We start from the raw sequence: 12,820 nt of genomic DNA, 5'->3' as shown, positions 1-12,820 counted from the left end.
TCTGCCTCTGGTGCTGGGCTTTAAATATGTGTTCAAAGTACACTGCCATATGCAAGAGGGACCCAACTGTCTTGGTGTATTTGCAACTCTCTCTTGATCAAAATGAAGTGTTGGCTTGTAAGTGTGTTTTGTTTCTACTAACAAGATTATTTTGAAATGTGTTAACTCTTCTTTTGATGATTTGTGTTGGTTTTAACATTTTATTAACCATAACAAATATCCTTGAACCGTAAAATGTCTTAATTGAAATAGACACAACTTGATGACATGATTTCCTTGAACTAATCCACAGTTCATTTTGATTAGCTTCTTCAAATGTCCCTTTGTCTTGTCATGTATTCAGTGATTTGTATTGGACTGAATATATGAATTTCAAATCAAAGAAAGTATCTTAACAATAAATGTGTTTACACATAGAACGTAGTGAGTGTATGAATAAAGAGCATGGGTGAAGAAGGCATTGTGGTGCTCATTTGAATTTTGGCTTCAGACCAATGTCTACTTCATACTTAAAACCTATTTTTCTGTGTGTTGGTGTCATAGAAACAATCTCTCCCCCAACACCATTAGACTACAGCTCTAACTGACAGTCACACTCAATTCACTTGGTGTTTCTATGATGTTGACCTTGGATTATTGTTACCTTCTTCTCGCTCTCTACTACCTTCCCTTCTTACTAATCTCTCTTTCTCTCTTTTCTCTCCCCATCTTTCTTATTTCTCTCTTATTCGTCTCTCTCTTTCACCTCACCTCCTCCTCTCGTCTTATCTCTCTCCCTCGTGTTGCACCCTCTCCCCCCCCCTCCCCCCCCCCCCATTCTGTTCATTCAGCAGCAGCTGGAGAGGAAGGACAGTCAGAGCAGCTCCCAGCACAGTGTGTGCAGCCATCGCAGCACCCACATAGACTCCCCCAGCCACCCCCCCTCCAACATGCCCAGTGAGGCCATGGCCCCCCCTCCGGCCGCACCCACTCAGCCGCTGCCTGGCTTGCCTCCGCTGCCCACCCAGGACCCTGGAGATGGCACCATGACCCTCCAGAAGAAGCCAGACCCCTTCAAGATCTGGGCCCAGTCCAGGAGCATGTATGAGAGCAGACGTGAGTACTCAAAATCAAATACTTCATTGTGGTTTATGATGACAACTGATAAAGGTAGGTTCAACAATGTTGCCAAAAAATATTAGATATAATATATGTTTTTATAGATACAGGTACAAACGTTGAGACATTAGTGAAGGAGCCATGTATTTGATCATCCTGTCTGTTGTTTGGTGGGAAGAGAGGAACTTTTCACATTTTTCTGTTTGGAATATACTAGAGAGCGTATCAATTTCTTGAAAGTGTGTGGGTGTTGCATTGAATCCTGGAGGAGAAGCATTGTTGAGTACTTTGTAGGAACAGCTTTGTGTGTGTGTGTGTGTGTGTGTGTGTGTGTGTGTGTGTGTGTGTGTCTGTGTGTGTGTGTGTGTGTGTGTGTGTGTGTGTGTGGTATGACTCAAACCTGACTCTATGACAAACGGTGTCTCAAAGAGCTTAGTCTCCTTGAAAAACAGACGTTTCCTGCTCTGTGGTACTATCGACATCTCCTGCAATATGAAGCACCTGCATTTCCAAACACTGTGTAGGTGTGTGTATACTGCCTTGCCACCAGAAGAAGGGGTTAAAAATGAAGGATCACATACATCCTACCTTGCTGACGGCTCAGAATTGAAGTATGGTATATATAATGTTGACCCAAGCTTACGTCATGAGCTATTTCTGTGTTGCTTGTGCAGGAGTACAGGAACACAACTGGAGGTTGACTGTGGTTAATGGATAAGCAGAACCATTTGATAAAAATAATGTGAATGTTTCGGTCAATAGATGTTCTCATCAGCAGGAAACAAGTCTATTGACCAAAACGTTCATTTGATAGTGTGCCGCATACAATACTTTTTTCTCTAAGCATCGGGAGCGATAGAATGTACACCCATTTTGAATTATAACATCTTATTATTAGCATCTGTTCTTAAGGCTCTCCCCCATATCCTTTGCAATCACAGCTCAGGTCTTCTATTATTCATGTGAAGGAGGGAACCACCCCACTTATTTACTATACTCACTACAAGTCTCTTGAGAGAAATGGTTTGTTCTCCAAACAATTGGTCATTCATTCCCATCTCGGGGCAATACAATGACTCCTCGAGAAAAACTGTTATTCTATATTAAAGAGTAATTTACATTGCAACATATACATTAAGGCTGACTGGGGGACAAGCAAGCAGAACTTACTGTAATAGGAATGTAATGTTGTTTTTCTCGATTGCCATTTGCAATTCATAAGCGGCCGGCCGTTGCGTGTCTGATGTCAACAATAATGTGTTTACATGTATGGTGTATTAAAAACGCACCCATCAGAAGAATATGCACATTACGTGTGCACATGCAGCTTGTGTGTTTGTGCGTTCGTGTGTGTGTGTGCGTGTGTGTTAATGGTAGCCTTTTGGGCTGAAGAGTGTAGGTCACTTTCTAAATGTAATCCGTCACAGTTACTAGTTACCTGTTCAAAATTGTAATCAGAAAACGTAACTTTTTGGTTACCCAAACTCAGTAATGTAATCTGATTACTTTTGAATTACTTTCCCCTTAATTAAGAGGCATTAGAAGAAGATCAAAAGGATCCATGAAATACATTTGGTGTGTCATCATAGTGGTCTCTGGCTTATGGTCAGACTCGCTCAAGTGGAACAATCTTAAACTTGTACCTTTTTCAATTCTGAATTGAATGTCATTGAGAAACAGAAAGGTGTCAATGTATTTTTTTCCCACAAACATCCTTTTTCAAAATTACAAAAGTAATCCAAGACATAAACTGGTTTCCCAAAAGTATCTGTAATCTCATCAGATTACATGATTACACTGACTATACTGATTAATATAATCTGTTACTCCCCAACCATAGATGAATGTAAATGACTATGCTAGTTGCCAGCCTGCCTCAGCCTGGGAGTATGTGTGTGTTAGCAGGCGCCTGCGGTGTTGCAGTTCTGGTTAATCAGTGTGTAAAGTAGAGCCAGTAGAATCTAGGTCTGCTGCTGCTGATTAAATATTAACTGGGCCCGGTGAGGGCTGATTTAAGCTCAGCCTGATTGGTATATCTGTTTGATAACCCCTCAAGGAGCCGCAGCCCTCTGCTGTGGAGCTGATCCTACTGTTTGAGTGGGCTGGATTATTAGAATGGGTTGGAGAGTGGGAGGATGAGAGGAACACGCAGACGCATCTCTCTTTTCATGTAGTAGATTGTGGACTGATATCAGCATTATGGTGATCTGTGGTGTTAGTGGTGCCAGGAGATGGCTAAGACAGAGACAGGACTGAGACAGAGCTAGAGATGAGATGATGCTTGGGACCCTCCTGCAGAGAACATTTTGTCTGACGCTTAGAGGCTGCGTGTGTGTGTGTGTGTGTGTGTGTGTGTGTGTGTGTGTGTGTGTGTGTGTGTGTGTGTGTGTGTGTGTGTGTGTGTGTGTGTGTGTGTGTGTGTGTGTGTGTGTGTGTGAGCGCTCTGATCGCTGTGCTAGGGACAGGGATCAGTGGAGGGCTAATGACTTATCCAACACAGACACACACACAGATGCAGAGCTGAGGGCTAATGGAGACTGTGTGGCGGATCAGGAGAAATGGCCCGTGCCCTGTGTTCAGACTTGCCCTGTGGGTGAACAGACTGACACCAAATCGCCTGTGTCCTCACTAGGGCTGTGGAAGTCATGACATTTTATCAGCCAGTTATTGTCATGCAAAAGCCTGCTGGTCTCATGGTAATTGACCATTAATTAACAAAGACACATTTTGCATTTCCAGGCCTCCACACATACAAGCAGTTGATGAGCCCCTTTGGAACACCTACATTTAAAAATATCTAATAAATAAATGTAATACACACCATAACAATACATCCATTATTTATTTTAGGCAAGTCTAAAGAAACATGCGATTAAGAAAATGTATTTCAGAAGAACAGAATATGAGTTGGCCTACTGTATGTTATCTGGCTATGCACTATGCCATAGGCCTTTTCATTTAGCTGACAAGCTATGCTTATAAGTCCCGTGCCGTTATTTTATTTTATATGATTTCATACTAAGAAGAATATAATTGAACTTAGCTGAGTAAAATATAAATATATTTCCCATTACGGAGCAAGTGCGCACATGAAATGGTTATGTTGAGTATAAAATTGATAATTTGAAACAGGTCCTATATGCTAGATTTAGAGTTAATTTGAACTTTAGTTGTCAATGATACAAATCCTAAAATGTCTTAGATATCAAAACATACACTACCGGTCAAAAGTTTTAGAACACCTTGTCGTGTCTTTGGCTATGCCGGATTAAGTGACATGACATGCTATTCTATAAAATAATTTCTCTGTAATTAATATTAACTGATTAAGCTAATCAGGTAAATAATTAACTAGAAAGTCGGGGCACCACGAAATAATGTTTATAGAGCTGTTATCTTCCGAATAAACTCGTAAAGACCTAGTATTTTTTTACATCAATAGCAGTCAATATTTAATCGTCACAGTCTCATCTGAAAGTGGTAAATTCTTGGTTATCTTCACGAACCCTGGCTAACAAGTTGAATCAGCAATACAACATTTGGTTTAATTATTTATTTACTAAATACCTAACTAATCACACAGAATTACATATACACAGAATGAATCATACGTTGATGGACCTGGTGAACGGAGCCGATATAGCGGCTGGGGTTTGAGGGAAAGAGCGGGAAGACTGAGTAACAAAGGGAGAAGCTATGCTATCGTAGATACAGTATCTAAATTACCACCCATTTGAAAAAGGAGAATGCAATAAATATTTACTCTGAGCTGCGCTTCAGGAGATTGGTCGTAGATCGTAGCCCGGATTGTCCAGCATGGGTCTCTGGTCCTCTGAAGACTGTCTAGTGGTGAACTGGAGCGTGGTAGAATGGATACTCTGTCCTTCCTCTCCTAGCCCACGTTTACAGCTGCGGTTGCTAACGCAATGGCTAGGAGGTATCAATACTTTAGTGAATAAGAGTTCAAAGTTCATACCAAGTTGCCATACTTTTAAGCTCATGCTATATTCTGGCTGGTATAGTCGAAATGTATCCTTCGGTGTGTAGGTCCTCACCTTCACGTTGAGATTCGATGCTAATATCGTTAGGTTCTTGTCGTTCAACCAGAGCTCACGCTGAGGTTGGCTTAGTTCTGCAGGTGATCTTTGTCCTTTCAACGCGGGGACCGCAAGTCCTCACGTCCTTGGAACAGCTTATTATCTGAGCCCTTTTAACGTAGGACTGTCACCCTAACGCCCTGGGAACAGAAAGTTACATTTTCATCAAGGGCTTTATATAGGAGGGGAGAGAAGGGCGTGTTTCATAGTTTATAACCAATGTCTGTTCACATGGGCAGGGCCACTGAGTTGAGCATAGTTCACTCATGAAACACCAATTCACTAATTTGGAAGCTGAAATTACATTTAATCTTTTCACAAATAGTTTCATATTTCAACATTTAAATTGCACAATAATTTCCTGTGAATCTGATAACTAGAATGTGTAGACTTTCCACGATACAGTTTATGTTGTCCTATCATCAGTAATAATGTCTCAGACGCCAACTGATCTGGCATCATATTCATTTAGTACCAACGCATATTTTCAGCTGGTTGGATTACAGAAATATGGTTCCGTTCCCATCTTTTGATGTCACCAGACTCTCTCTCAATGTTAACCAAGGGATTTTCAATAGTCACATCGGTAGAGTAGAGAGAGGAAAAAAGGGAAAGGCATTTATGGGGGTCATAAACCTCCCCCACTCAGGCCAAAGTCATGACAACCTACTCATTCAAGGGTTGTTCTTTATTTTTACTAATTTCTACATTGTAGAATAATAGTGCAGACATCAAAACTATGACATAGCACATATGGAATCATGTAGTAACCAAAAAAGTGTGCAAAGCTGTCATCAAGGCAAAGGTGGCTATTTGAAGAATCTTAAATATAAAATATATTTTGATTTGTTTAACACTGTTTTGGTTACTACATGATTCCATATGTGCTATTTCATAGTTTTGATGTATTCACTATTATTCAACAATGTAGAAAATAGTAAAAATAAAGAAAAACCCTTGAATGAGTAGGTGTTCTAAAACTTTTGACCGGTAGTGTATATACAGTGCACATTCGGAAAGTATTCAAAACCCTTCACTTTTTCCACATTGTGTTACGTTACAACCTTATTCTAAAATTGATTGAATAGTTTATTACCCTCATCAATCTGCACACAATACCCCATAATGACAAAGCAAGAACATGTTTTAGATTTTTTTTCAAATGTATTAAAAATGGTAAAATTCACATAAGTATTCAGACCCTTTACTCAGTACTTTGTTGAAGCATCTTTGGCAGCAATTACAGCCTCGAGTCTTCTTGGGTATGACACTACAACCTTGTCACCTGTATTTGGGGAGTTTCTCCCATTCTTCTCTGCAGATCCTCTCAAGCTCTGTCAGTTTGGATGGGGAGTGTCGCTGCACAGCTAATTTCAGGTGTCTCCAGAGATGTTCAATCAGGTTTAAGTCTGGGCTCTGGCTGGGCCACTCAAAGACATTCAGAGACTTGTCCCCAAGCCACTCCTGCGTTGTCTTGGCTGTGTGCTTAGGTTTGTTGTCCCATTGGAAGGTGAACCTTCACCCCAGTCTGAGGTCCTGAGCACTCTGGAGCAGGTTTTCATCCAGGATATCTCTGTATTTCGCTCCGTTCACCTTTCCCTTGATCCTGACTGGTCTCCCAGTCCCTGCCGTTGAAAAACATCTCCACTGTATGATGCTACCACCACCATGCTTCATCGTAGGGATGGTGCCATGTTTCCTCCAGACGTGACATTTGGCATTCAGGCCAAAGAGTTCAATCTTTCTTTCATCAGACCAGAGAATCTTGTTTCTCGTAGTCTGAGAGCCCTTTAGGTGCCTTTAGGTAAACTCCAAGTGGGCTGTCATGTGCCTTTTACTGAGGAGTGGCTTCCGTCTGGCCGCTCTACCATAAAGGCCTGATTGGTGGAGTTCTGCAGAGATGGATATCCTTCTGGAATGTTCTCTCAACTCCGCAGAGGAACTCTGGAGCTCTGTCAGAGTGAACATCGGGTTCTTGGTCACCTCCCTGACCAAGGTCCTTCTCCTCGATTGCTCAATTTGGCCGGGCGGCCAGCTCCAGGTAGAGTCTTGGTGGTACCAAACTTCTTCCATTTAAGAATGATGGAGGCCACACTTCAATGCTGCAGAAATGTTTTGGTACCCTTCCCCAGTTCTGTGCCTCGACACAATCCTGTCTCCGAGTTCTACAGATAATTCCTTCGACCTCATGGCTTTGTTTTTGCTCTGACAACTGTGGGAACCTATATAGACAGGTGTGTGCCTTTCCAAATCATGTCCAATCAATTCAATTTAGCACAGGTGGACTCCATTCAAGTTGTAGAAACATCTCAATGATGATCAATAGAAACAGGATGCACCGGAGCTCAGTTTCGAGTCTCATAGCAAAGGGTTTGAATACTAAGGTATTTCTGTTTTTTTATACATTTGCAAACATTGCTAAAAACCTGTTTTCACTTTGTCCTTGTTGTGTGTAGATTGATGAGGATTTTTATTTATTTAATACATTTTAGAATAAGGCTGTAAAGTAACAAAATGTGGAAAGAGTGAAGGGGTCTGAATACTTTCCGAATGCACTGTATGCTGCATGGTGCGTCTATAGATTATTGATGATTTGAGAAAGTCGCACAAAAACCTTGTGCTCTGTTCCTTGCCTCAGGCTGCACAGCTGTTCTTTCGTCAAATGATCATATTTTCACCCATCAGACTATTCTCAATTTAATCTAGTCTTTACTAATATGTAAAATTAGTTTCTATTTAGAATGGCCCACTTATCAAATGTGCAGGGTCAGGGGGAAAAAGACATGTCATCTGTATGCACTGGAATAGCGAATGGAGGCTGCGTGCTTTGTGTGCTTAATATGTGCAGCTGAGAAATAAAATAAGAACACTTATTTCACTCCATGCATCAACCACTGTTTGAGGAGCATGCTCTCACTGCCCGACAGGTGATATTCTGCCCAAACTCTGTATACCATTGGCTCTCCAATCTTGTTCCTGCAGCTACCCAGTGCTTAATTTGGGAAACCAAGTGAAATATGTTCCGGAACACCACAACGAAACATATTTCAACTAAACTGTTGACAGCCCGTCTGCGTGCTCGAGAAAGGAACAAAGGAGAGAGAGGAGGAGATGGAAATGCATGGTGGTGAGATATTCTGTATAGCTAAAGGTAATGTGTCACCCAATTAATTATGAAAATATAAAATTACATGTTACTAGGCTATTCCAAATCAAATTCTGCAATTGTAGGCTAGCTGTAAACCACCCTGCACAATCAATGAAGCAACATCATTGCCTAGGGCTATACATTCTCTCCCACTCATGGATAGAGTTTTTGGAAAATAGCATAAAGTAACCAGTCCATCCAGTATGCATAATAATACAGTCCACACTCAAAGGCTAGAACAATTATGTACCAAAGACATCTTAAATCAGTTTTGTTTAATGTTTTTCTGCCATGCGTAATGTGCGGTAGGACATGCATTGTGTAATGGCAAAATCATAATTTGAATTCAGTTTTATTGGCTTGGGCTCATAAGCCTATGCATCAGTTCTAATATGTGTACGGGTTATTTGAATGAATCGTCAGCTTAGAAAGCGCTGTCCATTTCCTTGTATTAGGCTTTGAAACAACATACACAACCATGTTTTACACTCAGTTTCAACCTGCTGTTGAACTTCTTTCTTCAAATTGATCATCACAGTGAGTTGAGTTTTAAAAGTATGATAGACCTACTGTTTTGATGATAAGTGTTTGATGTGATTTTTGATTGCATTTGCATTGTTGTCAGAGTGGTTAGAGTGACCATAGAGCCCTGAGTACCAGGCCATTAGGACCTGATGGTAGTTCACAAGTTGGGTACTACCAAAGCATGTCCAGGGTTCATAAAGGAGATTACCATGACTCAACGGTCACATGGAATTTTACTGCGGTCGTGACTCATGACTGCCGGTGTGGCTATAATATGGTCACGGCAACAGCTGTAGTCCTCACACAGCCTGCCACAGCCGCAGAGGGCCTACAAACATGTGTGTGTAGCATGTGTTTGTGTGTTCCAAAGAGAGAGACGGGGAAAGAGAAAAAGAGGCAGAGAGAGTATGTGTTCATTAAAACAGGTCACATTCACATAGATAGCAAGTGCATCCAGGCATTTATTCTTCCTGTCCTGTGGGGATCCAACCTTACACCTGAGAGAAGGAACCAATGATGCAGAGAGAAGGGGGTGTTCATACTAGATTGTTAAATAACAAGATCTTACCTAACTGAATGTGTATTGATTAATGCAACAGTCATGCCGTAGAGTTACATTTCTGGGTGTCAGGTCTGCTCCCTGTTCCACCTCCACTGAGCTCTTGTTGTTGTTGTTGTGTGTTTCAGAGCCAGATTGCCAGGAGCAGGAGATTTTCCTGTGGCGGAAGGATACAGGATTTGGGTTCCGCATCCTTGGAGGAAATGAGCCCGGGGAGCCGGTGAGTATCTCTCCACCATGTCCCTTCTCTGTCACTGTTTAGTTTAGATGTGCCAAGGAAAAGCAAAGGGATTCTAAGGGGACATTTTCATATTGAATCACTCCCCTTGCAACACACCATTCACTTATACACGACTGATGATTAAACATTCCCCATGCCTGGTAATTTCATCACATGTTAAACACTAAACATAGTTATGAATGCGTGTTAATGAATGCGTGTTAAAAGGGCAGCTATAGTACTGAACCCTCAATGGTCAATTACAGCTTCATCATGGTATGTTTCCTGTCAGAGTCCCTGCCTTAGGGCTTTCTTTGTTAAGCTTCAAACACACACACACTTTCACAACACTCATTCTCTGTCAGATCACACTCACACTGTGATGCTCAACCAACTGCCAAGAACTGGCAGCCTCTTAGTCGTCTTTCTCTCTTCCATCTGCATCACTTGTTCTTTCCCCAGTCTCTCCCTATAATATGGAGCAGTAGAAATGTACAGTCTGCTGTCTGTCTGACTGTGAGAGATGACTGGTAGGTCTAGATGAGGTAGGTCTGCATGCTGGTCTCAGGAGGTTCATTTAGACAGCTTATTAGGGAAAGTAAGGGCCTTACCCAGAAGCCTTTGGTTCTGTGCCATGTGTTTTTAAGGGACATGAAGAGAGATAAAGAAAAGTAGAGAAAGGCAGCGAGAGAGAGAAAAAATAATGAAGAGAAAGAGCGAAAGATGAGAGTGAGAAATAGAAATGCTGTAGGCAGCAAGCCTACCACAGAGGAATTAGCAGTTGTTATTTGTGCCAAGGATGCTCCGTGGTACACCCTGTACTAAATTTCCTACAGACACACAGACACACACACACTCACCACCGCCACACACCAGCCCTATCCATTCTACAGCCTCAAAAGACTACAATGCCGCTCTAGGCTTAGCTTCAGTTACGACTAACATGGAACCTGTCATGGAACAAGGGTTTTATTTAACTGTGCTGTATTGAACTTGAACTACAAGTGAATTACAGGGATAATGTATTTGTAATACGTTTTGTAGATCTACATTGGGCACATAGTGAAGTACGGTGCAGCAGATGAGGACGGACGCCTGCGTTCGGGGGATGAGCTCATCTGTGTGGACGGCACGGCGGTGGTGGGGAAGTCTCACCAGCTGGTGGTGCAGCTGATGCAGCAGGCCGCCAAGCAGGGCCACGTCAACCTCACCGTCCGACGCAAGAGCTCTGGATACGGAGGTGAGGACAGGTCACAGAGACTACACAGGCATATGCACACTCACCCACACACTCAACAACAGCGGCTGCCTACACTACCCACACAAGCCTGGGTTCTGGATGAGACCTAGTGCTAGTGGCTCATTTAACTATTACTAGCCCATGCCAAATGTTTGATTGTTGTTTGTATATTTGCTGAAAACCTTTTTTGTATTGCCCGTCCTCCTTCATCCCCCCTCCTTCCCCATCTCTTCCTCAGTTTCGAAAGGGGAGGGTGACGTGCCCCCGTCCCCTGCCTCGTCCCACCACAGCAGCACCCAGGCCCCCTCCCTGACGGAGGGCAAGCGGACCCCCCAGGGCAGCCAGAACTCCCTCAACACGGTCAGCTCCGGCAGTGGCTCCACCAGTGGCATCGGCAGTGGGGGAGGAGGTGGCTCCGGCAGTGCTGTGGTTACCGCAGCCCTGCAGCCCTATGACGTGGAGATCCAACGTGGAGAGAACGAGGGCTTCGGATTCGTCATTGTGTCATCTGTCTCTAGGCCTGATGCTGGGACTACGTTCGGTGAGTGGGGTAGGCAATACTACACTAGGCTGGGTTATGGTGAGCTGGGCTTTGCTACTACCAGCGTGGGCTATGATGGGTTAAGTTTTCTGTTCTCAGGTTGGTCTGAGAACCAGTTTTCATTTGCTATGGGTTGAACTGGGTTAAACTGGGGAATAATCTGGTAAAATATCCTGTAATCTGAGCAAAGCCTGATTCTTCTACTTGACTTTACTGTGGTCGTTAATCTACAGTATTAACAATCTTTTCTGAAAACCAACCCTTTAAGGGTTAACTTACGCTTGAAAAGCATATATTAATAAACAGCCTCTTGAAAAGATCTGAGGTGATTGAGTCGTAGCTAAGCCTAATAACTACAGAACACTCCCCCTGATGTTGTCCAGACAGCCCATTTCCTTGTGTTATCAAAAGTCCCTCTCAAAGTTTACAAAGTGAGACAGAGAAATAGTGATGCCCCAGTGCGTGAAACAACCTGAGTCTGCCAAGCAGCACACTAGTAAACACACAACTCTAACAGTGCATCAACACCGCCCGCCACTCAGCAACACAATTGATGTCATTTCTTGGGGGTGGAATTACAATATTTTGACAGTCACTCCTCATTGTATCCTCATTCCCACCTTCTTTATGAATAGCAGGGGAGTAATTTCTGATGGGAGTGGACTTAATGGTACAGCTCGAGGTCACAAACTCCATAACCATGAGCTTAGGGAAACAGAAATCTCTTTATGTGACCAGTTGCATTCACCGCCGGGGATGACTGGCTGGCTGGTGCTTTATCAAAAACACTATCAACACCGATTCAGAGGCAGACTTAATACGTGGCCGGTTCTAGGTGATTCACTCAGAATGTCATTTAAGTTCCACTGAGCACATTCTATAGCTGTCTGTACTGTTTATCTATGAAGGCAAAATTGTGAAATTGTCGCCACTTAACCTCTTGGGGCTAGGTGGGACGCTAGCGTGCCACCCGTGGTGCACTCCATCAACAGCAGGTGCATTTCAAGAGCGGCAAATTTGAATCCAAATAAATGTCAAAATTCAAATTTTTCAAAAATACAGCTATTTTACACCATTTGAAAGATAAACATCTCCTTAATCTAACCACGTTTTACGATTTCAAAAAGGTTTTACGGCGAAAGCATAAATTTAGAGTATGTTAGGACAGTACATTTACAAGAGTTGTGTGTAATGTTTTGTCAAGTCAAAGACAGGGTCACCAAAACCATAAAACCAGCTAAAATGATGCACTAACCTTTTACAATCTCCATCAGATGACACTCCTAGGACATTATGTTAGACAATGCATGCATTTTTAGTTCTATCAAGTTCATATTTATATCCAAAAACAGCGTTTTACTATGGCATTGATGTTGAGGAAATCGTTTCCCT

General features: G+C 42.5%; 1 protein-coding gene across 11 annotated transcripts in view; it reads left to right on the top strand.

Moving 5' to 3' along the window:
• Nucleotides 1-12,820, top strand: part of LOC106571865 (membrane-associated guanylate kinase, WW and PDZ domain-containing protein 1) — a 233,759-nt gene that overhangs the window by 205,596 nt on the left and 15,343 nt on the right. For 10 of the 11 annotated variants that reach the window (XM_082961974.1, XM_082961973.1, XM_082961969.1 and 7 more), the window contains 4 exons: nt 831-1,095; nt 9,556-9,647; nt 10,692-10,887; nt 11,126-11,428. In XM_082961974.1, coding sequence (XP_082818100.1) covers nt 831-1,095; nt 9,556-9,647; nt 10,692-10,887; nt 11,126-11,428 — 856 coding nt within the window. The remainder of the gene's footprint in view (nt 1-830; nt 1,096-9,555; nt 9,648-10,691; nt 10,888-11,125; nt 11,429-12,820) is intronic. The other variant, XM_082961970.1, reaches the window with a different exon arrangement.

Source organism: Salmo salar, chromosome 15 (genome assembly GCF_965601325.2).
Source record: "Salmo salar chromosome 15, fSalSal1, whole genome shotgun sequence".
NCBI classification, from domain to species: domain Eukaryota; kingdom Metazoa; phylum Chordata; class Actinopteri; order Salmoniformes; family Salmonidae; genus Salmo; species Salmo salar.
Note: the sequence above shows the minus strand (reverse complement) of the source record. Positions and strands in the feature narration are given on the sequence as shown.